At 46.4% G+C, this 25926-nt stretch overlaps 1 protein-coding gene and 12 pseudogenes across 1 annotated transcript; 9 read left to right on the plus strand and 4 right to left on the minus strand.

The window, feature by feature from the left end:
* Window positions 1-706: 706 nt before the first annotated feature.
* Window positions 707-2947, plus strand: LOC125510307 (auxin-responsive protein SAUR36 pseudogene; annotated as a pseudogene).
* A 901-nt stretch (window positions 2948-3848) lies between these two features.
* On the plus strand, window positions 3849-4923 carry LOC147972546 (auxin-responsive protein SAUR36 pseudogene; annotated as a pseudogene).
* A 1057-nt stretch (window positions 4924-5980) lies between these two features.
* Window positions 5981-6535, plus strand: LOC147972547 (auxin-responsive protein SAUR36 pseudogene; annotated as a pseudogene).
* Window positions 6536-6867: 332 nt separating this feature from the next.
* Window positions 6868-8053, minus strand: LOC125510300 (auxin-responsive protein SAUR36 pseudogene; annotated as a pseudogene).
* Window positions 8054-8543: 490 nt separating this feature from the next.
* Window positions 8544-9180, plus strand: LOC125510304 (auxin-responsive protein SAUR36 pseudogene; annotated as a pseudogene).
* A 1021-nt stretch (window positions 9181-10201) lies between these two features.
* LOC125510302 (auxin-responsive protein SAUR36 pseudogene) lies at window positions 10202-11469 on the minus strand (annotated as a pseudogene).
* On the plus strand, window positions 11447-12554 carry LOC125510305 (auxin-responsive protein SAUR36). Its single transcript, XM_048675456.2, has one exon. The coding sequence runs from the start codon at window positions 11484-11486 to the stop codon at window positions 11937-11939; it is 456 nt and encodes a 151-aa protein (XP_048531413.2). The 5' UTR covers window positions 11447-11483; the 3' UTR covers window positions 11940-12554.
* Window positions 12555-12744: 190 nt separating this feature from the next.
* Window positions 12745-13967, minus strand: LOC125510303 (auxin-responsive protein SAUR36 pseudogene; annotated as a pseudogene).
* Window positions 13968-14275: 308 nt separating this feature from the next.
* On the plus strand, window positions 14276-15178 carry LOC125510306 (auxin-responsive protein SAUR36 pseudogene; annotated as a pseudogene).
* Window positions 15179-16178: 1000 nt separating this feature from the next.
* LOC147972548 (auxin-responsive protein SAUR36 pseudogene) lies at window positions 16179-16671 on the plus strand (annotated as a pseudogene).
* A 24-nt stretch (window positions 16672-16695) lies between these two features.
* LOC125510312 (auxin-responsive protein SAUR36 pseudogene) lies at window positions 16696-18452 on the minus strand (annotated as a pseudogene).
* On the plus strand, window positions 18410-23604 carry LOC125510301 (uncharacterized; annotated as a pseudogene).
* Window positions 23605-25220: 1616 nt separating this feature from the next.
* On the plus strand, window positions 25221-25683 carry LOC125510308 (auxin-responsive protein SAUR36 pseudogene; annotated as a pseudogene).
* The last annotated feature ends 243 nt before the right edge of the window (window positions 25684-25926 follow it).

A 25926-nucleotide genomic window follows, 5' to 3' on the forward strand; every position in this document is an offset into this window, starting at 1 on the left:
ACAAGTCAGCGACCACTAACTGAGCAAGTCTAAATCGGTTCAGTCTGTTACTTTATCTTACTACAAATGCATAGTCTGTGGTGTAGTAGAAATCTTATTAACATATTCAGTGGTATGTTCATCACAATGACTGATTACTTCGGACCCATGCTAGTATTGGTGTCAAAAATTCAGAGCATATTTTCCCTCAAATCTAAATCAAAAAACAGGGACGTACAAAGGTGATCTAAATTCATTAATCACTGGTTCGTTCAGAATGGTTCAAATTGCTTGTGTGTTCATACAAACTTATATAAATAAATCATCAAAATTACTACGCAACAAAAGGAGATCATTGTCCTACAGATGAACAACGAATTTCCAGTAAAACCAAGTTGATGCTGCACAGTCGCCTCGAAGTTTATGTATAAATGACACTTCACTACCAGTACTATTTTTTGTCAGACCATGCAGCAAATTTGCAAACAGAAGTACCTGCACAACCTGTATGTTGTTCAGTATTGCTCAAACTGTAAAAGTGACACCCTATCAGTCCTGGACCTAATGGGCGACACAAACAAAATGTAATTTCCCAGCCTGACATGAAATCTATATTTTCCATGCAGGAGAGAAATGCAAACAAAATACACTGAGCATGCAAGTGGACCTAGCCAGGCACATTTACTTGTTTTCATATCCCAAAATTATAACTCAATTCCATGTCATAGCAACTGCCAAGCTAAAGAAAGCACTCCAAGGACCACAACAGAAAAAGCATACACAAACCCAACCTGATATGTAAACTGTTACTGTTTTTGTCTTTCTTTCTGAATATAAACAACCTGCTATATATGTATGGCTATCTATATGCCCTTGATGAAAAATGCCAAAATAATAAATTTGCGGGGTGACCACAATAGCGGTCTCCTCCCTCTCTTGGTCATGCACCACAATAGTCGCAGCACGCAAGCCCCCGGTGCGCATGCGACGCAGCTGGCCAAGAGAGCAAGCAGGAAGCCGCCGTCATGTGCTCTGCTCACAGAGGTGGAGCGATAGGGAGTTCGGGCGCGTGCCGACTTCAGTGCTAGGCTAGCCGAAGCGATAAAGTTAAATTTGGCGAGATTTTTCTCAAAAAGGAAAATGTGTAGCAGTGTCTGGGCGTGTGGAGAGATCAAATTAGCGTGTGTTGCAATGCATACTGGACAGCTTAATTAGGACGCGTGCTTCATTGGAACCACATTGCCTGTCCACACACTGGCTAGAGACGGCTCTACACTTTTCTGTCAGAAACCTCATCACAACGCACGCAGCATTGCACGTTGCGTGCTGACTAACCCCAAATCACTTCACCAGGATCCCAGCTTTTCCAGAGCCTACAAATTCAGACATTGGAACACATCAGTCCTCTTGCACCATCTGTCGCAAGCTAATTAAGCCAAGCAGTCAAATCTCCAGGAAAGAGAGCCCAAAGACATCTCAAAAAATGTATACAGGTTCACAACCAACCAAAAAGAATGGAGAAAGCAGGGCAACTCAATGGTGTACTTTTCCAGGAGTGTCCTAATTAGAGAACTGGAGTAGAGTTTTTCTCTTCTGGATCATTCTGAACTGAGTCCAAATACTTGTGTGTGAGAAACCCAACTACAACGGGCATTCAAATCGTTATGCATGCATTTTATACAGAACCCAACACGCATAAGATACATCTGCCTGCTTCGGCATGGAAATGTGATCTGCCACTTTTCAGAGGACACAAAGGTGGCTTCAGTCTTCACAACAAGTTTGCTTCATGCATGTACTACTGTACCCAAGAGGTACCATGCATGTGATGTGAGTTGCCGGAGATCAAACAGATCATGTGCTAGGCCGACCACGAGCTTTCTGACTAAATCTTCACAAAGAACAGACTGATCGATATGGGTGCATGAACGACTCACATCACAGCTTCAGGTAATTAACTGTCAGCACAAGCGCCTAGCTAGCTAGAGTGGAACCAATCGGTGCCCACCGAAATTGTTCAATCCCTCAAGTTGGAACCCATCGCTGTCCCCCCGACTCCTTGCACATTGCCAATAGCCACGTTCTCGACACGCCTCTTGTTCGCTATGCGGTACGGTATGGCCACGATGATAAGAAAGCAGACCAATGCCTACCAGTTATGACAATAGGCTCCGGCATACGCAAATCATTTGATCCCATGGCCTTGTCCAAACTAATCATATGCTGCAGCACTGCTGTGCTGATCCCATGGCCTTGTCCCTTGCCAACCTTTCTCAATGATAGCTCCACTTCACCATCACAATGTCCTTCCCCTCGCCACCTTGCCTATAAATTCAGTAAGCTGCCAGCTCAGTATCATCACTTCATCAGCTCATCCACCAACTAAGAATTTCAACATCCATAGCTCACTCCTTGAAATTCTCACAAGGACCAAGAACCAACCATGGCTGGTGCCAAGAGACTTGCTCAACTGGCAAAGAAGTGGCAGAGGGTGGAAGCACTTGGGAGGAAGAGGCTCACGGTATCAGCCAAAGAAGATCACGACTGCTGCAGTTCTGTGCCAGCCAAGGGCCACTGTGTCATGTACACGGCCGACGGGAGGCGTTTCGAGGTGCCTTTGGTGTACCTGAGCACCACGGTCTTCGGCGAGCTCCTGAGGATGTCTCAGGAGGAGTTTGGCTTTGCAAGCGATGGAAAAATCACACTGCCTTGCGATGCTGCAGTGATGGAGTATGTCATGTGCTTGCTCAGGAGAAACGCCTCCGCCGAGGTCGAGAGTGCATTGCTCAGCTCTATGGTGACATATTGCCACTACACTGGCTGCGCCATGCCTACTGTTGGAGCCAGCCAACAGATTTGCTGTTTGTAGCTTCTGAAGAGGCCCTGATGATGTCTTTTTTCTTGTGTAGTTTGCCTGGACAGTGTAAGATAGTAAGATAACAGGCAATAGGAGCAGGAAAATTGTATGTATAGCAATCTGATCATTAAAGAAACAAAGCAGTACTCTGGGGCATTCTTCTCTTAAATTTTAGTTTCATACAACTCCACAATGGACCAACAATGGTTGTGACTACTTTTAGATGTCGATAGTTTAATCCTGCTGCACAGAGAATACGCCACAATTCTCCATGCAATCTATCATCTAGTCCAGTGGAAAATAAATACAACACCATCAACAAAATAAGCAATGAAGTAGGTAAAAATCACAAAATGGAACGGGAACCAGGGTTCACTCCACAAGTATTTAGGGGGCAGATTCATTTTTGGGGGTAAAACAAATTGATAGTTTACTGTTACTGAAAAATTGAATGTCCTACCCACAAAACTTTACAGAAGGTAGTGTCGGTGCAAGATATAGTTGATGCCTGTTATTCAGTTCACACATGCAGCTAACTGAAGGCCCAAAGGAAAATGCGGAGAAGGCGCTACAGAATTGCTTCCTCATGCAATGGCAGACCATCAAAAGAACTCAGTTATGACACTGTTCAGCAAGTTGTGTGTGTTGCATCAATTAACAACTGTCCTTTTCACACCTAATGAAAATGTTAAGAAAACGCTGAAGTACAACCATAGATCCAAATAAGTAAGTTTCTCATCAGCTACAGGAAGACTATAACTCTGAATTTAGTCCAAGTACTTGTGTTTGAGAAATCCAACTACTAACTGGAAACGACACATTGCAATTGTTATGAATACATATGGAACCCAAGACGCATCAGAGACATGTGCTTTCAGCTTAGAAATCAAACACATCATGTGCTAGACCGAAGCAAGCTTTTCAACTCAATGTCAACAGAGAATAGATTGATCAGGTGCATGAACAATGCACGTTAGAAAGCACATAGATGGTGTAAGTGAGTGCTCACCGTCGCCGAAATTGTTCAATCCCTGAATCTGGAACCCATCGCTGTCCCCTCCCCACAAGTTGCCAATAGCCATGCTCTCGACACGCCTCTTGTTCACTACGCGCCTACGCGGTTTGGTATGGCAGCCACGAATGATAAGAAAGCCAACCAATGCCTACCCAAGTACGACCATAGGCTCCAGCATACACCAAACATTTGGCCCCACCGCAATCTAATCCAAATCAATCATGTTGCGACATTGCATGCACTGATCCCATGGCCTTGTCCCTTGCCAGCTATTATCAATGAAAACCACACTTCACCTTCAACGCCCTTCCCCTGGCCTATAAATTCAGCAAGCGACGAGCTCAACACCATCACTTATTCATCAGCACAACCACCACCAACTGAGCATCACGACATCTATCCCACTTCTTCAGATTTCCAGCTGAAAACACAAAGGCCAAGAAACCAACCATGGCCGGTGCCAAGAGATTTGCTCGACTGACAAAGAAGTGGCAGAGGGTGGAAGCACTCGGGAGGAAGAGGCTCACGGTGTCAGACAAAGAAGATCAAGACTGCTGCAGTTCTGTACCAGCCAAGGGCCACTGTGTCATGTACACGGCCGAGGGGAGGCGTTTCGAGGTACCCTTGGAGTACCTCAGCACGACGGTCTTTGGCGAGCTCCTCAGGATGTCTCAGGATGAGTTTGGCTTTGCAAGCGATGGCAAGATCTCATTGCCTTGTGATGCGGCAGTGATGGAGTATGTCATGTGCTTGCTCAGGAGAAACGCCTCCGCCGAGGTCGAGAGTGCGTTGCTGAGATCCATGGTGACGCCTTGCCACTACACTGGCTGTGCAATGCCTACCGTCGGAGCCAGCCAGCAGATTTGCTGTTTGTAGCTTCTCAAGAACATGCATGCGGAGGCCCTGATGATGTCCTCTGTTTTGAGTACTTTGCGTGGGTACGTAGTGTAAGATAGTTAGACATTAGATAATAGGGAGCAGGAAAATTGTATGTATAGCAATCTGATCATCAATGCAACAAAGCAGCATTATGGCCACCAGCAGTATGCATTCTTCTCTTAATTACATATCTGTTTCGCATCTTGCTCCACAGAGAATACACAACAAGTTTCCGTACAATCTACTCAATATAAGCCAGAACATTAAAAAGATCAAAAAGTTACGAATTAGTGAAATGACCAGGTGATACAGGAGCCATTCTAATGATGAATCCTCTGTAAGATTATTGCAGTGCCATCAATCCAATAAGAAATGAAGTATGATAACAAACACAAAAATGGAATAGAAAGCATGGTTTACTCCACAGGTTTTAATGGGTATAAGGCAGATTTTATTATTGGGGTAAAAAACAAGTAATGATTGTTACTGAAAAATTGAATGTCCTCCTACCCGCAAATTTTACAGAAGGTAGTGTCGGTGCAAGATATAGTCGATGCCTGTTATTCAGTTCACACATGCAGCTAACTGAAGGCCCAAAGGAAAGTGCGGAGAAGCAGCAAAGGGATGGCTTCCACATGCAATGCTACAAATCAGGTAGGCCATCAACAAGACTGAGTTATGACAATGTTCAGAGAGGTGTGTGTTACTGTTACGTCAACTAACACTGTCCCTTCCACACCTAATAAAAATGTTAAGAACACGCTAAATTACTAATCCAACTAAGTCAGTTTCTCATCTGCTAAACTAAAGGAAGACTATTAGCAACTGAACATGCTGGCTAGATTTCCCCATCGCAACCAGAACTCTTGTCTGCCAATATATTATTGCAAGAAACTGACGCTCATGCGTTGAACCCAGTTTGCAAATGGTCCTCGTGCTGCTAATCGACTAAACATGTCAGTGGCGGTGCCTGGTGATGTACCCGGCACGCACCAAACAGTTGGCTCAAATCAATATCCAATCTCAATAACGTTGCCCTGATCTGCTTGCGACATTGCACGTACAAATCAAACAGTTGACTCATGGCGTTGTCCCCTTGCCAAATATCAATGACACTTGACAGTGTCCTACTCCCCTTCCGGCTCTAGCTACAAAATCTTGGTTCAGTGACCTCCAAACAGCATCGCTTCACCACAAACAAAGCATTGCAACTCAAGTTGAGTCTCCGGTTTCCACCTTTCAGAAGGACCGAACATGGTCAGTGCCAAGAGAATTGCTCAACTAGCAAAGAAGTGGCAAAGGGTAGCATACCTCAGCAGGAAGCAGCTTACCATGACGGCGAAAAAAGAAGCCGAAGGGTGGTCAATGGCAGTGGCAGGCAAGGACCACTGTGTCATGTACACAACTGACAAGAGGCGGTTCGAGGTGCCATTGGCATACCTCGGCACAATGATCTTCAGAGAGCTCCTCCTTATGTCTCTGGAGGAGTTTAGTGTCATCACTTGCAATGGTAGGATCACCTTGCCATGCGATGCCACAGAGATAAAATACATGATGTACTTGCTTGGAAGAAATGCTTCAGTGGAGGTCGAGAAGGCATTCTTGAGCTCCATAGTGATGCCATGCCACTATGCAATCTGTGTGGCACCATCTCTGGCTGTTGTGGCTGTTCGCAGCTCCTAGTGTTTATCTGTGTGGTATTAGTTAGCAAAGTAGTTTTCACATGGATAGAAGGAAAACTAAAACTGTGCATTTTCTTAATGTTGATGAAATCATTAGCATTCTTCTTGCTGCCACTTGTAAAGCCTTTCCAGTCTTGCAAGCCGTAACGAATGTAGCAGAAACCTGTTAACCCAGCACCTTCAGTCAATTTTGCATACAAAAATAATGAACAGATGCCCTCTTTTATATGCCAGTAAAAATCATGTGATTGCACAATACATTCATCTTCAGTGTGTATCTACTACTCCATATTTGGGTAATGCATACAAGACAGAAGATAAAAAGCAGAGTATCACAATATGTATGATATCCTGATTTCTTCAGGAAGGTGAACACTTTATATCCAAATGAAACCTGAATTATTTGCTTTCTTGAATTACATAAAGCAGACCAACTTGCTCATTTTTCCTGTAACTAAAGATCTAACCTAACCAAATTTGATTGCTTTGGTACCGATTGGAGAGATTAATCCAGTCTGGAATTCTCACCGGAGTATGGAGGAGGTGCTCAAGCAAGCAAGACGCCACCGAGCACACGCACGCAGACGCTAGCTGCGCATCGGACATCACACGCCAGCGGTGGTGGAAGCATCCATCTCCGAGGCAGTAGAGGCAGGTCTACATGGAGCGCGTTCTCTGCAAAATCTTATAAACGGGCTCACAGTCAAATTCTCAATCCGATAGTCCTTGCTAGAGGTAGGGAAGGCAGTTCGTTCATCGTTCATCTCTCCACTTCGCCGGCATTGTTGCCGAGTTCCATCATTCACATCCCCTGCTTTTAGCAGCTGCACCCACAATTCACCCTCACGAACTTTGAGCAGAATGTTAAAGGATGTGTCAAATAATCAAATTTCTCCCAGAAAGTCGAGAAACTTTTGTATCATTTCCGGTGATAATCGATCTTACATAGAACTATATAAAGCATTTCTCAGTCCTAACCAACACACTATTTCAGAAGCTAAGCTAGTAGCTAAGTACAAAGGGCCGCATATTGATGGCTGATTCCCATTGATGGAGCCATGCAGCTAGCATTGTAGCTGTGGCAGTGCCCAGCAATAGAGCCCAAGAAAGCCTTCTCCACCTCCTCAGAGGCCTCTCTCCTGACCAGGCACAAGACATCTCCATCACAGCGGCATCGCAGGGCAGCATGATCCTGCCTCCGTCACTGCCATTCGCGAAGCCAAACTCCTCCTCGGACATCCTCAGGAGCTCAGAGAAGACCGTCGTCCTGAGGTACGCCAGAGGGACCTCGAACCGGGTTCCGTCGGCAGTGTACACCACACAGTGGCCCTCATCAGCAACCACAGATGATACTGTGCTGCAGCACTCGTCAGCGGCTGTGTCTGAGGCATGCCGACGGCGGGCACTGGTTCTGGCCGCCAACATCCACTTGCACTTCTTGGCCAGCTGAGCAAGCTTCTTTGGATGGATCATGGTTTTAGTCTGATGTGTTCCTGGCTGGCTAAATTTCACTTTGGCTCTGAAAGTCTGAAGGTGTGTTGTAGACTGTGATGTTGCTTGCAGATGAGATGAAGTCTGTGTTGAGTAGGCCATGGATTTATAGTAGAATGAACAACGAAGGGAGGGCTCGGGGCAGTGCATATGCGTGTAGGTTGTGTGTAACTATCAGCGGGAGCGTTGGGCAGGGGACAATGCTACAAGTGCTCTGTGTGCAATGTTGGTGGAAGTAGCTGTAGAAAATGTGATGAATGACTTTGATTAGATTTCCAAGCGCCATGCCACCATCCATGTCTGAAATATGTTTGTGGCTAGAGAGCCCCATGGGGTCCTCGTGCTCGTGCCATTTCTCTAGCAAACCGATCAGCATGGATGTCCAGGCGAGACGTCCATCGCAAGCTCTGGCAAGTGGCAAACACTTGGCCCCAGGGAGACCTGATCTAGATCACATCACAGCACCTCCAAAACTGCAGCAGCGCACCAACCATCACACACTACACCATATGTGGGTGCTCCTTCACCATTGAGCTATAAATCCATGGCTAGTGACACCCAACACCATCAGTTCATCCACAGACAAAGGCATTCCAACCTCCCACTAGCAGAAGAATTTCTCCAGTTCCAGAAACACAAGAAACTACCATGATGAGTGCCAAGACACTTGCTCGACTGGCCAAGAAGTGGCAGAGGGTGGCGGCTATGGGGAGGAAGAGGCTCACCTGGTCGCCATCAACGTCCAAAGAAGAAGCCGGAGAGTCGTGCAGCACGCCGTGCTCGACAGTGGCCGGCAAGGGCCACTGCGTCGTGTACACTGCCGATGGTGTAAGGTTCGAGGTGCCTCTTGCGTTCCTCGGAACGACCGTCTTCGGCGAGCTCTTGAGGATATCCCAAGAGGAGTTCGGCTTCTCAGGCATTGACGGTGGCAGAATCACGCTGCCCTGTGACGCATCGGTGATGGAGTATGCCATGTGCTTGCTCAGGAGAAGCGCCTCCGCAGAGATGGAGGCCGCGTTCCTCAACACCATGGTGATGCCATGCCACTATCATGTGGCGCCACATCTGGGAGTTGGCCAGCGATTCAGTGTATGCAGCTCCTGATTACCATCTGCAGAGATACAGGAAAATAGAACAAGGAAAACAGTTTATGTGTAGCATTTTGATCTTGCTAGCAAAGAAGCAATCAAGGAAGATGGACCTAGTTAGAGATATTGTTCTTTCAATGTATGCATATACTTTGTTCCGAAGATAAATGATTGATCACAGTTTTTTTAGGACCTAAGCAGTAACTGTCGACAAATTTCTTCTTTGCAATTAAATGGCCTCAAACAGAAATTATTACAAAGAAAGATTAGGTTGGGCAGGAAAGTCATTGCAGATGGATTAGGGAGGTTGACCTTTTGGATAAAGGCTACTGCAAGTTGTTCAACCGATGACAAATTCGTCGAAAATTATACTCAAGTCAGGACCAGCAAACCTACAAGCGTTCAGAAATCGGGTCTGTCATGCAGAATAAGCTCACCAAGGTTTGTACTTGGCAAATAAATTTTCATGCTATGTTTGTGTCATGGATGTCCAAGTAAATCATCAGGTAAGGCTGGGTTCATTATCTAAAATAAAGTAACAAATATGCAACTCGCATCACACGATGCTCACTTCCCCAAAAGAAATTTTCAAGGCTGTGAACTAGAAACCCTCAACTGCCCAGCTAAATGCAAGGAAGATAGCAAAAGATGGTGGACACATGCTATGCTAAAAACTATGCAGACCATGGGTGGACAATGAGATATGGAACTTGCCAGATTTGAAGCAATCAAAGAACTGTTAAACCAACAAACGCCTAACATGCAGCTGCAGCTGTAAGTGCAAAGTACACACCCAAAAGCAGTGAAGTGAACTCTGCATCTGCCTATGAAAGGTTCCTGGACCATCATGTGCCATGTCCCCTATGATGCTAGCTTTTCACAGAAATGTGGTGAGCTGACGAGAATCCGCACAGCCAACGCATAGCAGTGACATGGTGGAAGACGTTGTTACTACCTCTAACCAGAACCTATGAACTGCTCAACGTACCTCCATCTGGGACACGCAGTCTCAATCCGACGTTTCTAGTTGGAGGTAGGAACATCCTTCTTTTTTTTAGTAAAGGAACAACAGTTTGTTCACTGTCCATCTAATCCTCTCATTCCCATGCCCTTCGCAGCGCCATCACCGACTTCAGCAACCTGACCACAAACTTTAAGTCCACGGTTTCTTTCTTACTTCCTTCACTAGTATATATGAACTATGTTCAAGGATGTGTCAAATAATCCAATTTCTCCCAGAAAATTTGTCTCTTTGAATCATTTTCTGTGATCATTGAATCTTACATGAGGCTCTATAGAGCTCCTCTCAGTCCTAACTAAAAATATTTCAGAAGCTAAGCTAGTAGTAGCTAGCTAAGTACAAAGAGCGAACTGATGGCCAAGTCCCATTGCTGGTGCCACGCAGCTAGCATGGTAATTGTGGCAGTGCCCAACAATGAAGCTCAAGAACGCCCTCTCAACCTCCTCAGAGGCCTCTCTCCTGACCAGGCACAAGACATATTCCATCACAGTGGCATCACAGGGCAGCATAATCCTGCCTCCGTCACTGCCGCTCGCGAAGCCAAACTCCTCCTCAGACATTCTTAAGATCTCGGCGAAGACCGTCGTCCCGAGGTACGCCAGAGGGACCTCGAACCGGGTTCCATCGGCGGTGTACATCACGCAGTGGCCCTCATCGGCAACCACAGATGACACTGTGCTGCAGCACTCATCGTCGGCCGTGTCTGAAGCATGCCGACGGCGGGCACCGGCTCTGGCCGACAACATCCGCTGGCACTTCTTTGCCAGCTGAGAAAGCTTCTTCGGATGGATCATGGTTGAGTCGGATATATGTGTTTCTGGCTGGCTAAATTTCACTTTGGCTCTGGAGTGTGTTGTAGATTGTGATGCTGCTTGTGATGAGATGAAGTTTGTGCTGAGCAGGCCATGGATTTATAGTAGAAGGAAGAAAGGACTCAGGGCAGTGCATCTGCGTGTGGTTAGTGTGTAGATATCAGCGAAAGAGTTGGGCAGGGGGCAATGCCATGAGTGCTCTGCGTGCGATGTTGTTGCAACTAGCTGCAGACACCAAACGTGATGACTGATTTTGATGAGATTTCCAAGCACCATGCCACCATCGATGTCTGAAATGTGCTTGTGGCTATAGCCCCATGGGGTCCTCTTGCTCGTGCCATTTCCCTAGCAAACAGATCACCATGGCTGTGCAGGCAAGACGTCCAAGCTCCGGCAAGTGGCAAACACTTGGCCCCAGCAGACCTGATCTAGATCACATCACGGCACCTTCAAAACTGCAGCACCGCACGTACCATACACATGGCATTGTCTCCTGCCCAACCATCACATACTATAGCATATGTGGGTGTTCCTTCACCCTTGAGCTATAAATCCATGGCTAGTGACACCCAACACCACCAGTTCATCTACAGACAAAGGCATTCCAACCTCCCACTAGCAGAAGAATTTCTCCAGTTCCAGAAACACAAGAAACTACCATGACGAGTGCCAAGACACTTGCTCGGCTGGCCAAGAAGTGGCAGAGGGTGGCGGCTATGGGAAGGAAGAGGCTCACCTGGTCGCCATCAACGTCCAAAGAAGAAGCCGGAGAGTCGTGCAGCACGCCGTGCTCGACAGCGGCCGGCAAGGGCCACTGCGTCGTGTACACTGCCGATGGTGTAAGGTTCGAGGTGCCTCTTGCGTTCCTCGGAACGACCGTCTTCAGCGAGCTCTTGAGGATATCCCAAGAGGAGTTTGGCTTCACAGGTGTTGACGGTGGCAGAATCACTCTGCCCTGCGACGCATCGGTGATGGAGTATGCCATGTGCTTGCTCAGGAGAAGCGCCTCCACAGAGATGGAGGCCGCGTTCCTCAACACCATGGTGATGCCATGCCACTATCATGTGGCGCCACATCTGGGAGTTGGCCAGCGATTCGGTGTATGCAGCTCCTGATTACCATCTGCAGAGATACAGGAAAATAGAACAAGGAAAACAGTTTATGTGTAGCATTTTGATCTTGCTAGCAAAGAAGCAATCAAGGAAGATGGACCTAGTAAGAGATATTGTTCTTTCAATGTATGCATATACTTTGTTCCGAAGATAAATGATCGATCACAGTTTTTTAGGACCTAAGCAGTAAACGTCGACAAATTTCTTCTTTGCAATTAAATGGCCTCAAACACAAATTATTACAAACAAAGATTAGGTTGAGCAGGAAAGTCATTGCAGATGGATTAGGGAGGTTGACCTTTCGGACACAGGCTACTGCAAGTTGTTGAGCCGATGACAAATTCGTCGAAAATTATACTCAAGTCAGGATCAGCAAATCTACTAGCGTTCAGAAATCGGGTCTGTCATGCAGAATAAGCTCATCAAGATTTGTACTTGGCAAATATATTTTCATGCTATGTTTGCGTCATGGATGTCCAAGTAAATCATCAGGTAAGGCTGGGTTCATTATTAAAATAAAGTAAAAAAAAATATGCAACTCGCATCACAGGATGCTCACTTCCCCAAAAGAAATATTCAAGGCTGTGACCTAGAAACCCTCAACTGCCCAGCTAAATGCAAGGAAGATACCTGGAAGATGGCTGACACATGCTATGCTAGAAACTATGCACACCATGGGTGGACAATGAGATATGGAACTTGCCAGATCTGAAGCAATCAAAGCACTGTTAAACCAACAAACACCTAACATGCAGCTGCAGCTGTAAGTGCAAAGTACACACCCAAAAGCAGTGAAGTGAACTCTGCATCTACCTATGAAAGGTTCCTGGACCATCATGTGCCATGTCCCCTATGATGCTAGCTTTTCACCGAAGTGTGGTGAGCTGACGAAAATCCGCCCAGCCCATGCATAGCTTTTCACCCAAGTGTGGTGAGATGACGAGAATCCGCCCAGCTCACACATGGCATTCCAACACATGAGGAACGGAGATCCAGAATTGGCCACTTCCGGCAGTGACATGGTGGTAGCCGCTGTTACTAGCTACCTCTAACCAGAAATTATGAACTGCTCAAGCTACCTCCATCTGGGACACGCAATCTCAATCCGACGTTTCTAGTTCAAGGTAGGAACAACAGTTCTTTTTTTAGTAAAGGGAGAGCAATTTGTTAATTGTCCATCTAATCCTCTCACCCCAACCACTTCGCAGCGCCAGATGACCATAAATTTTTAAATCCATGGTTTAAAGTCCATGGTTTCTTTCTTACTTCCTTCACTAGTATATATGAACTATGTTCAAGGATGTGTCAAATAATCCAATTTCTCCCGGAAAATTTGTCTCTTTGTATCATTTCCTGTGATCATTGATCTTACATGAGGCTCTACAGAGCTCCTCTCAGTCCTAACTAAAAATATTTCAGAAGCTAAGCTAGTAGCTAAGTACAAAGAGCAAAATGATGGCCGAGTTCCATTGATGGTGCCTTGCAGCTAGCATTGTAGTTGTGGCAGTGCCCAACAATGGAGCTCAAGAACGCCCTCTCAACCTCCTCAGAGGCCTCTCTCCTGACCAGGCACAAGACATATTCCATCACAGTGGCATCACACGGCAGCATGATCCTGCCTCCGTCACTGCCGCTCGTGAAGCCAAACTCCTCCTCGGACATCCTCAGGAGCTCGATGAAGACCGACGTCCCGAGGTACGCCAGAGGGACCTCGAACCGGGTTCCGTCGTTGGTGTACATCACGCAGTGGCCCTCATCGGCAACCACAGATGACACTGTGCTGCAGCACTCGTCATCGGCCATGTCCGAGGCATGCCGACGACGAGCACCGACTCCAGCCACCAACATCCGCTGGCACTTCTTGGCCAGCTGAGCAAGCTTCTTTGGGTGGATCATGGTTGAGTCGGATGTGTTCTGGTCGGCTGGCTAAATTTCACTTTGGCTCTGGAAGTCTGAAGGTGTATTGTAGATTGTGATGTTGCTTGAGATGAGATGAAGTTTGTGCTGAGCAGGCCATGGATTTATAGAAGGAAGAAAGGACTCAGGGCAGTGCATATGGAAGTGTGTAGCTATCAGCGAGAGAGTTGGGCAGGGGACAATGCCATGAGTGCTCTTCGTGCAATGTTGTTGATGAGATTTCCAAGAACTATCCATGTCTGAAATGTGTCTGTGGCTAGAGAACCACATGGGGTCCTCGTGCTCATGCCATTTCTCTAGCAAACCTATCACCACGGATGTGCCGGCAGGACGTCCAGCGCAAGCTCTGTCAAGTGCCAAACACTTGGCCCCAACAGACCTGAGCCAGATCACATCACAGCACCTCCAAAATTGCAGCACCGCACCTACCATTCCTATGGCATTGTCTCCTGCCTAACCATCACACACTCCACCATATGTGGGCGCCCGCTTTATCCCCGGGCTATATATATGGCTAAATGCCTTCCTAACACACTTCATCCACAGACAAACGCATTCCAACCTTCAACTAGTAGAAGAATTTCTCCAGTTCCCAGAAACACAAGAAACTACCATGATGAGTGCCAAGAACCTCTCTCGGATTGCCAAGAAGTGGCAGAGGGTGGCGGCTATCGGGAGGAAGAGGCTCACCTGGTCGTTATCAACGTCCACAGAAGAAGCCGGAGGGTCATGCGGCATGTCATGCTCGTCGGTGGCCAGTAAGGGCCACTGCATCATGTACACTGCCGACGGCGTGAGGTTCGAAGTGCCGCTTGCGTTCCTTGGCACAACCGTCTTCAGTGAGCTCTTAAGGATATCCCAAGAGGAGTTCGGCTTCGCAGGCGTTGATGGTGACAGAATCACGCTTCCCTGCGATGCATCGGTGATGGAGTACGCCATGTGGTTGCTCAGGAGAAGCGCCTCCGCAGAGACGGAGGCCGCGTTCCTCAATACCATGGCGATGCCATGCCATTATCATGTGGTGCCACATCTGGAAGTTAGCCAGCATTTCGGTGTCTGCAGCTCCTGATTACTATCTGCAGAGATATAGGAATCTCACACCAAGGAAAATGGACAGTAGTTGGAGACAATGTTATTTCAATGTATACATATACTTTGTTGCAAAGATAAATGGATGATCGCAGTTTTTAGAACCTAAGCAGTATGTGTCGACAAATTTCTTCTATGCAGTTATATCTTATATGGCCTTGATCAGACACAAAATATTATGAAGAAAGTTGTTCAACTGACAACTGATGATAAAATATTTGCAGATGGAGATGGAATGTGACCTTTTGGACAAAGGCTACTGCAAGTTGTTCATACTCGAGTCAAGACCAGCAAACCTGCAAACATTCAGAAATCTGGTATGTCACGCAGAATAAGCTCATCAAGATTCGTGCTTGGCAAAACAAAAAATTCATGCTATGTTTGTGTCATGGATGTCCAAGTAAATCATCAGGCAAGGTTGGATTCATTATCTAAGATAAAGTAACAAATATGCAACTCGCATCACAGGAACTAATAGCAAGCCCTTGCACAGATTCAAGACTGTGAACTAGAAACCCTCAACTGCCCAGCTAAATGCAAAGATACCGGAAAATAGCTGACACATGCTATGCTAGAAACCATGCAGACCATGGGTGGACAATGAGATATGGAACTTCCCCGCAACCTGCCAGATCTGAAGCAATCAAAGCACTGTTAAACCAACAAACACCTAACATGCAACTGCATCTGTATCTGTAAGTGCAAAGTACACACCCAAAAGCAGTGAAGTGAACTCCACATCTGCCTATGAAAGGCTCCTGGACCATATGCCATGTCCCCTATTACGCTAGATCTGCACGTCACCTAATTGAGATAACGCGGTTGTGACAATGGCACGGATATAGGTCAGCAGATCATTAAAGTGATTGCTTTTGAATCAGCATATTTTCCAATCTCTTGATACAGAATGCTGAACAGAAAAGAGCACATCCACAAATCCTGGACCCCAGATGGTTGCAAAATGCATATACCCAGTTTAGCATCAAGGACTGTGCTACTGTAGTATGCATCTGAGTGCCTAGCCAGTAGTCCACTATCTTTGCCTCTACAGAAAGCCATGGCCCAGAAAATCTGATCTGAATTTGGCTACATCCCTTTACAGCCACCATTGCATGCGCCAAGCTCATGGCCTTGTCTCCTGCCAAATACAAATTAGTCATATGGTTGTGCATATATAATTATATATTCATGGGCTAGCTAGTAGTACACCACTACTTCATCAAACTCACAGATCAAGAATTTCTGAGCTACATACCTCAGAACCAAGAACACACAAGCATGGCCATGATACATCCCAAGAGACTTGCTCAGTTGGTGAGGAAGTGGCAAAAGATCAACAACCCCTCCAGTGATGACGAAGCATGCTGCACAACATCACTGATCACAGATAAAGGCCACTGCGCCATGTACACGGCCGATGGGAGGCGGTTCGAGGTCCCCTTGACGTACCTCGACATGACAGTCGTCGGAGAGCTGCTAAGGATGTCCTAGGAGGAATATGGGTTTACATTAGACAGCAGGATCACACTGCCCTTCAATGCAGCGGTGGAGTATGCCATCTGCTTGCTCAGAAGAAATGCTTCAGAGGAAGTAGAGAGAGCGTTCCTGAACTCTGTAGTGATGTCTTGCCAATGTCCAAGCTGTACGGTGCCACATGTAGCGCCGCACCAGCAGCCTGCAGTTTGTAGCTGCTGAATATAATGCTTTCCCTCATTGTTCTCCATTTTGCTTCTGAAAATAGTTCAACACCGAAGAATGGAAATTAAATATTATCATACCAACTTGTTGCATTATATGAAGTGTTATTAACTACAACTATATAGCATTAGGCCATAGGGTGCCACGAAGCGATTTACTTTAACCTCAGGATTCAGAGTGCAAATGTCTAGCTCCTATTCTATGATAGTAAATCACAAAATTATATTTAGTAATGAAGTAATTATTTCAAGGAAATAACAGCCGCCCAAACTCTTACGTTGTTTCATGATTTATCACATACGCTTCTCTCATTAATAGATATAAATGCAGAAGCAATTTGCTGTAAGTTTACTAGTCAGACAAGATATATTAGCAGAAGTTTCATGAACGACTTCAATGATGAACCCTCAGGGTAAAACTCTGGAAGGGCTGGTGTGTAAAAAAAATGTTGTAACGTTGCATGCAAGAATGAAGGATGCTTTCTGAGGTAGCGGCAAATTGGCAAGTTACCATATATCGAGGTAGCATTCTCATGCCAAAGAACCTTTCAATGTAGTAACAGGGTTTATCTAGATTTGGGGTAATGTCTATGGAGCAGAACATCAAATGCAGTATCAGAAAGATTTATGATATCCTAGTTTGTGCCCAACCAAAATCAGACTGATATAGAACAGAAGGAAGTGTCTTTTCACTTCTTGAATTACAAAAGGCAGGTCATGAAGAACTTGAGAAAATCTGCTTGCTTTTCTGCAGACAAGTCCGGCTAGAGGGCTTATTCAGTATTAAATTCTGATCGGATTGTGGAGAAGCCGACAAGAGCCACCCAGCCCAGACCTGCAGACACTAGCTGCCCGTCTAAATAGCAGGCTCCCAGAATGAAGCCGAGGACTCAACGGCGCTGGCACAGGAGAACGAAGATCAGGAAGAAGCCACTACTGCTGGAGGCAACAGCGGCAGCAGAGGAGTTCATTTCCCAGGCAGGCTTCGGCGGAGGCCATGCCCAGCAAAAACCCATAGACCACTCAACCCACCTGGATCTGCATCGCTTAGCCATAAATCGACGGTTGGCAGTATAATCATCAACGCCTCTGCAGGCCCGTCGCTGACATCAACGCACTTAAAAGAATTTCGCCTCCTTCAGACATTCACGCCCTTTGAGACAGCAGTTTGTCTACTTTCTTCAGCACACTGTACGAACTACGGCAAATAATATGCTTGGGCTTTGGAGTGGCCAAGTATTAGATTTCTCTGAGAGAAAAAGATATATTTTGTGTCATTTCCTGTGATAATAGACTCTTACATCAGACTGTACAAACTTCTTGTGTTTCTACCAAAAATATTTCAGATTTTCAGTAGCTAAGCTATGTACAAAGCGCAACTTTATGGGTGAGTCCCACCGATGCATCCTGGCTATGGCAATGCCCAGAAATGGAGCTCAAGAATGCTCTCTCGACCTCCTTGGAGGCGTCTCTCCTGACCAGGCACAAGACATACTCCACAACCACGGCATCGCAGGGCAGCATGATCCTGCCTCCCTCGCTGCTCGCGAAGCCGAACTCTTCCCCGGACATCCTCAGGAGCTCGCCGAAGACTGTCGTGCGGAGGTATGCCAGCGGGACCTCGAACCGTGCCCCATCAGCAGCATACACCACGCAATGGCCCTTGTCAGCGACCGTGCTGCAGCACTCGCGGGTCTGCTGGCCACCAGCTCCGGCCGCCACCTTCCTCTGCCACTTCTGGGCCAGCTGAGCAAGCCTCTTTGAATGAATCATGTTTGAGTCTGAAGTGTTCTTGGCTGGCCAAATTTCACTTTGGCTCCAAAAGTCTGAAGGTGTGGTGTAGATAGTGATGTTGTTTGCAGATGAGATGAAGAAGTTTGTGATGAGCAGGCCATGGATTTATAGTAGAAGGAAGAGAGGGATCAGGGCAGTGCACATGTGCGGGTTGTGTGTAGCTATCAGAAAGAGCGGTGGGCAGGAGACAATGCCATGAGTGCTTCGCATGCAATGCTGTTGCAGCTAGCTGCAGACAATGTGATCACTGATTTTGACGAGATGTCTGCGGGACCAGATTTTGGGTGAGTGATCAGCCATTGTACCCACTCAGGCAACTTGCAAGTAGCAGTATTTTGCGGTGGGCATCGCAGATTCACAATTAACATGGGGTCCTTGTGCTAGACCGATCAGCATGGTAGCGCATGCACTTGCCAAACACTTGCCTCAGCACAACTTCGGCTGCTCATGGCCTTGTCTCCTGCCCGTGGCTGCACTGAGATATAAATCCATGGCTAAGTGTCTCCAAAGACCATCGCTGCACCAACAGGAGAAAGCATTCCAAGCTCGAGGCGACAAAAGAATCTCTTCAGTTTTCAGTAATCAGAAACACAAGAAGCTACCATGGTGAGTGCCACAAGACTTGCTCAGCTGGCGAAGAAGTGGCAGAGGATGGTGGTCTGCGGGTGGAAGAGGCTCACCTGGTCGTCGGCGGTGGTGGAGAAAGAAACCGAAGGGTCCTGTGGTACGTCGTACTCGATGTAGGCTGGCAAGGGCTGCCGCATTGTGTACACGAAGACCAAAACTTGGGGAAATAGTGTAAGAAAAGTCTAAACCTACTCCAGCCATGACTTTCTGCATAAGAAAAGTATGCATCCCAAGACCAGAGCTTGGGAACAGTAATATCATAGATCATATATTGTGAAGTAAGTCAGTTCATATATTGTGCTTGTGGTGTGGGATCAGGTACTCTCTCCGGCCATTCCGCCATCGTTCCCATCCACTGTCACCCCGCTCGACCAATATGGCTCAGCTTGGGCACCTTGCCCGACGCGTTGTAGCAATACTTTGCCTATTGATTTTCCAACTATCGTCATCTGATTCTCGTGCTCATGCAAGGATATCAACTGGGACTGGAACCTGCATCAGCAGAGAGCGGGATGCGCTTCTGTCCTTCAAGGCAAGCCTTCTGGACCCTGCTCGCCATCTCTCGTCATGGCAGGGCCAAGATTGTTGTCAATGGAACGGAGTCAGGTGCAGCAACAGAACAGGCCATGTCGTCAAGCTCAACCTCCGCAACACGTATGGCTACAGCGTGTACGACATCTTGAGCTTGTCAACAGATGAGATGAGCTCCTCTTTGGCTGACTTACAACAGTTGAGGTATCTTGATCTGAGTTGGAATGACTTCAATGGCGCTAGCATACCTGTTTTTGTGGGCTCTCTGAAGAATCTAAGGTACCTCAACCTCTCGTCCTCAGCTTTCGGTGGGAGAATACCTTCACAGCTCGGTAATCTCTCGAAATTGCAATTCTTGATGTTAGTGGGAATTATTATTATCATCTCCACGCGTTGGATCTTGCATGGTTGTCATGTCTATCATTGCTGAGTCATGTTGACTTGAGCCAAGTGGACCTTGGTGCTGTGCATGGTTGGGTTCACATGGTTAACACACTTTCTTCTCTGAAAGTGCTTCGCTTAGCAGATTGCGGCCTTAACAACACAGTGTCTGCTACTTCGAAATCAAACCTCACACATCTCGAAGTCCTTGACCTATCATCCAACTTGTTTAACACATCACTAGAGCACAACTGGTTTCTCTGGGATCTCACAAGCCTTAAGGAGCTTTACCTCGTGGGCTGCGACTGGCATGGACCTATTCCTGAAGAACTAGGAAATATGACATCCCTTGAAGTCATAGATTTGAGTGTAAATGATCTTGTGGGTTTGATACCTAGCAACTTACAAAATTTGTGCAATTTGAAAGTGTTGCGTCTTGTAGAAATCAACATTGGTGCGAGCATAGGGGAGTTCATGGATCGATTGCCAAGGTGCTCATGGAGTACGTTACAAATCTTGTCAATGAGGAATACCAATACAACCGGAAACCTACCCCCTGAAGTTGGAGCACTTGTTAACTTGATAGAGTTGGATCTCAGCTTCAATAAACTAAATGGTGTGCTTATGAAGGGGCATTTTTCAGGATTATTCAATTTAGAGTATCTGGACTTGTCGTACAATTCCTTCAAAATGGATATTGACTCAAATTGGGTTCCTCCGTTTAGACTAAAGCACATAAGCTTGCAGTCATGCCCAGTGGGCCCCCATTTTTCAGAATGGCTTAGATGGCAGACTGACATTGATTTTCTTGCTCTCGGAAATACAAATTTGGATGATGTTATTCCTGTTTGGTTCTGGGTGACATTTTCCCAAGCTCGGCACTTGGATGCATCAGGAAACATGTTGCGTGGTTCATTACCATCAAATCTGCAACACATGTCAGCTAAAATTATATATCTCGGGTCCAACAAGCTTACAGGTCAAGTTCCACAGCTCCCTATAAATATATCATACTTGAATCTGTCCTCGAAGTACCTGTGCGACCAGCCCCTCGCTTTCTGCGTTAGGACGGGTGGTTCCCAGTTTTGGCAGTTTGTCGTTCAGCTCCTCCCGGTCCTTCGCATTGGGACCTCCATCGCGGTTGGCACTGGTTCGGCCACGCTTTTTTGGTTCAACCTCTGGGCCGGTGATCTCCCTTTCGCGGCCCGGTTCCCTGACCTCTTTTCCATAGCAGTCGATCCTAGGATCTCCGTTGAGTCGGCCCTTATTGACTTAGGGCGTCTCGCGTTTCGGAGGCCATTTGGGCCGCCGGAGGTTGCCTCTTGGCATGAGCTCCTTGACTCGTGGCCCTCCATGAGCCTGACTTGTTGCAGCACCGCGACGACCGCCTGTCTTGGCGTCTCGAGCCCTCTGGCCACTTCTCCATGAAGTCTCTCTACCGCGCCATCGCGCACTCTCCCGGACCAAGCGTCCTCGACTCTATATGGTCTATCCGCGTGCCCCTCAAGATTAGAATCTTCATGTGGCAATGGATCCGTGGCCGGCTTCCCTCGGGCGTGGAGGTCCTGAAGCGCCAGGGTCCCGGTGATGGTATCTGCCCCCTATGTGGGACGGCGGAAACCTCGAATCACATCTTCTTCTCATGCGTGTCCGCCCAGTTTCTTTGGGGCTGCCTCCGAGAGGTCATCGGTGGCAACTGGTGTCACACTAACTTCCCTGATCTCCTCTCTGAGGTTCAGTCCTCCCCCTTGTCCGGCCGCCACATTAGGTGGTTGCTCATTGGGGTGCTCGCCTGGACGCTGTGGACCGTACGAAATAAGCTTGTCATTCAACGGGTCCCCCTTCGACGTGCTACTGATGCTGTGTTCAAATTGTGTGATTTCTTGCAGCTTTGGCGGCCACTTAGCCGTCACCAGGATCGCGACACCATCACCTCCATCATCGCCGACCTTCGCTCGTTGGCTCTCTGCTCCGCCGCTCCCTCCACCACCTCCCGAGCCGGATTAGATCCTTCGTTGCTGTCTCGAACGCTGCGGTTGTCCCGCCCCCTTTGTTTATTTTCAGGGCTTGTTGAGCTGTGCCCTCAGTAGAACCCCTTGTACTTCGTGTTGTGGTACTTTGTGTGTGTGTGGGTGAACCTTGTTGTACTGTATGGCTCTGGTGGTTTGCTTTATCTATAAAGCGGGGCGAAAGCCTTTTTCGGTATTTGGGAGTTGTTGTTAGCAAATAATCAAATTACAGGCACCATTCCATCATCTATGTGCCAACTGACTCGTCTGAGAAGGTTGGACCTATCGGGAAACAATTTAACAGGAAATGTTATGCAGTGCTGGAAGGAGTCAGATACAAATTCTTCAGTGTTCAGCTTCAACCCGGCATATCAATTTGGCTCTACCATGTATAGTCTAGCCTTGAGCAATAATGATCTCTCGGGTGAATTCCTAAATTTCTTCAGGGTGCCTCACAGTTGAAGTTCCTTGATCTTTCGTACAACAGGTTCTTTGGAACATTGCCAAAGTGGTTACCAGAAAAAATGCCAGACTTGCAAATCTTGAGGGTGAGATCAAATATGTTCAGTGGCCATATTCCTAACAATCTTACTTGCCTTAAAAGTCTTTGTTTTTTGGACATAGCCCATAACAATATATCAGGAACCTTACCATTGTCGCTATCAAACTTGAAAGCAATGAAATACATATCTCATATTAAGGGAGATGAGTATGTTTTTGAGGAGAGCATACCAGTAATCACAAAAGGCCGAACACGTGAATATTCCTGTCAAGTCTACAACCTATTGGAGAATCTTGATCTATCTTGTAACAGTTTAACGGGAAAGATTCCAGAGGAGATAAGTTTGCTGATTGGACTTACCAATTTGAACTTGTCAAATAATCAGTTGATCGGCAAAATTCCCAATCAAATTGGTGATCTGAAGCAGTTGGAGTCCCTGGACCTATCCTACAATGAGCTTTCTGGTGAAATCCCGTCAGGTTTGTCGGATCTCACATCTCTAAGCCACTTGAACCTGTCATAGAACAACATATCAGGCATGATACCATCCGGGCCGCAGCTACAAACACTCGACAACCAGATCTACATCTACATCGGCAACCCCGGTCTATGTGGCTACCCTCTCTCCAAGAACTGCTCTACTAGTACAACTGGTGCAGAGCAAAGTGTCGATGAAGATGCAAATCATGCTTTGCCTCTCTACCTTGGGATGAGCATAGGATTTGTGATCGGTCTTTGGACGGTCTTTTGCACCATGTTGCTGAGGAGGAGCTGGGCGATTGTCTACTTCCAGATCATTGACAAGCTGTATGACAAGGTTTATGTGCGGGTGGCTATTGCTTGGGATCACCTGGTGAAGAAGACCCATGACGACGCAGCGTGAGGAGCCCAATCCATGTTCTATAACTGCTCAAGAGCTGTAGGTCATTGCTTTGTGATTTGGAGAGTAAGTGGTACTTTGGTGTGTGTGTGTGTGTGTGTGTGTGTGTGTGTACTGCTACAATGTACTAGTTTCTGGTGATGTGAGGTGTGAGCTACCTATAGTGTACCAGCACAATATATTGTATGGATTGAATCAAGTGAAAATGCTCCATAAATAATATAAGATGGCATGATTTGTAAGCAGGTTCCTATGCTGATAAATTAGATTATGCACCTCTTGTTTTAGCCTTTTACGTAAGATGTCATGTTTGCTGAAAATGTTCCTTTTCGTAAGATCATGTTGTGAAAACAGGCACCTTAGGCCTTGTACAATGGGAGGTGCTTAAGGAAGATGCTTAGAGAAATAAACCAGGTTTTCCTTAAGCACCGGTGCTTCAGGAAAACCCGGTTTATTTTTCTAAGCACCTCCCGTTGTACAAGGCCTTATATGTAGGAAAACTGGAAAAGGGGTGAACTGTTTATGTAGCATTTTGATCATGACAGCAAAGAAACAACCAAGAAAAATAACCAGTAGATAGCCACTGTTCTTTCGATCTATGTACTTTGTTGCAGAGATAAATGATTGATCACAGTTTTTAGGACCTAAGCACAACAAATTTCTTCTGCACAGTTATACTTTGTTGCAGAGACCTAAAAAATTATGAAGAAACGTTGGAGCAATCTTCAGAAGGGGAAAGGAAACTGACCTTTTGGTGAAAAGCTGGAGCATTTTCATCAAGCAAAGATAAACCTGTCGAATTGTATTTGAATTGGGACCGGAAAACCTGTGAATGTCAGAAATCAGATCTGTGACACAGTAGCTCAAGACTTGTGTTTCGTAAACACAATGTGATACTGCTAGTTATATCCCTATCAATCTGTGATGGACTTGCAAGTAAACTATCAGGTACTACAAATGAACTCTGCGTTGTAACTCTCCATCCCCCCAAAAAATAGTGAAATGAACTAATGACAGCTCCGTAGAAATGGATTCAATGGCATTGCCTGAAGCTCCGGTGCTGGAGTTTCTGGCTGAAGGTGGTAACCTGATGGTTACCAACTGGTTGTGGTCCCATTGGAAAATGGAGGGGAGATACCAGGAAATGGCCGTCACATGTGGTGCTAGAAATCATGCAGACCATGAGATATGGAGCTGTCAAGCAACTTGCTAGATTTGCAGCAATCAAAGCACTGCTACACCAACCAACAAACACATAGCATGCATTGCAGCTGCAACTGTAAGTGCAAAGTACACACACAAAGGCAGTGAAGCGTAATCTGCATCTACTCGGCAAAGGCTCCTGACCATCATATGCAGTGTCCCCTGTGACACTGGCACTTCACCTCACCTGATTGCAATCACCGGGTTGCTGCAAATGTACAAAGACAGGGTCATCGTACCATTCAGACATGATTGCTTTTGAATGAGACTAACTAGCTTACCTCCCAATCTCGTGATGCAGGACGCCGTACCAAATGGAACACATCCATAAAACCTGGACCCCAGATGGTTGCATAATGCCTCTACCCAATTTAGCATCAAAGACTGTAGTATGCACTTGATTGCCTAGCCACTAGCCCACTAGTCCACTACCCTTGCCTCTACAGATCAAGCTATGGTCCAGCAAAATCTGATCTGAATCTGGCTGCCTCCCTTTACAGACATCATTGCACACAGCTTGTCCCCTGTCAACTTCTATTAAGTCTCACATCTCTATGCCTATATATTCAGGGGCCAAGACAACATCACTTCATCAACAAACTCACAGACTAAGCATTTCTGAGCAACATACCTCCGAACCAAGAACACCCAGCCATGACCATGATCCACCCCAAGAGACTTGCTCAGTTGGTGAGGAAGTGGCAAAGGGTCAAGCAGGTAGCATCCAGAGACGACGAAGTATGCTGCACGACATCGCCAGTCGCAGATAAAGGTCACTGTGCCATCTACACGGCTGATGGGAGGCGGTTCGAGGTCCCGTTGGAGTATCTCGGCACGACAGTATTTGGCGAGCTGCTAAGGATGTCCCAGGAAGAGTTTGGGTTCACATGCGACGGCAGGATAACACTGCCCTTTGATGCAGCAGTGATGGAGTATGTCATGTGCTTGCTCAGTAGAAATGCATCGGAGGAAGTAGAGAGGGCGTTACTGAGCTCTGTAGTGATGCCTTGCCAATATCTAAGTTGTACGGTGCCACATGTAACGCTGCACCAGCAGCTTGCAGTTTGTAGCTCCTGAATATATTCAGAGTGTTCCGCTCATTGTTCTCCATTTTGCATCTGAAAATAGTTCAACACCGAAGAATGGAAATTAAATACTATCATACCAGCTTATTGCATTACATGAAGTAGTATTAACTACATGTATACCATTAGCCCATAAGGTGCAGCAAAGTGATTTACTTTAACCTCAGATTCAGAGTGCAAATGTCTAGCTCCTGTTCTATGATAATAAATCACAAAACTATATTTGGTAATGAATTAATTATTTCAAGAAAATAACAGCCACTCTTTCGTTGTTT

Source organism: Triticum urartu, chromosome 5A (genome assembly GCF_056163025.1).
Source record: "Triticum urartu cultivar PI428250 chromosome 5A, HENAU_Tu73, whole genome shotgun sequence".
Classification (NCBI taxonomy): Eukaryota; Viridiplantae; Streptophyta; class Magnoliopsida; order Poales; family Poaceae; genus Triticum; species Triticum urartu.

What these genes read in the sequence shown, in the direction of transcription:
- LOC125510305 (XM_048675456.2), top strand. Translation starts at nt 11,484, where the DNA reads ATGACGAGTGCCAAGACACTTGCTCGGCTGGCCAAGAAGTGGCAGAGG.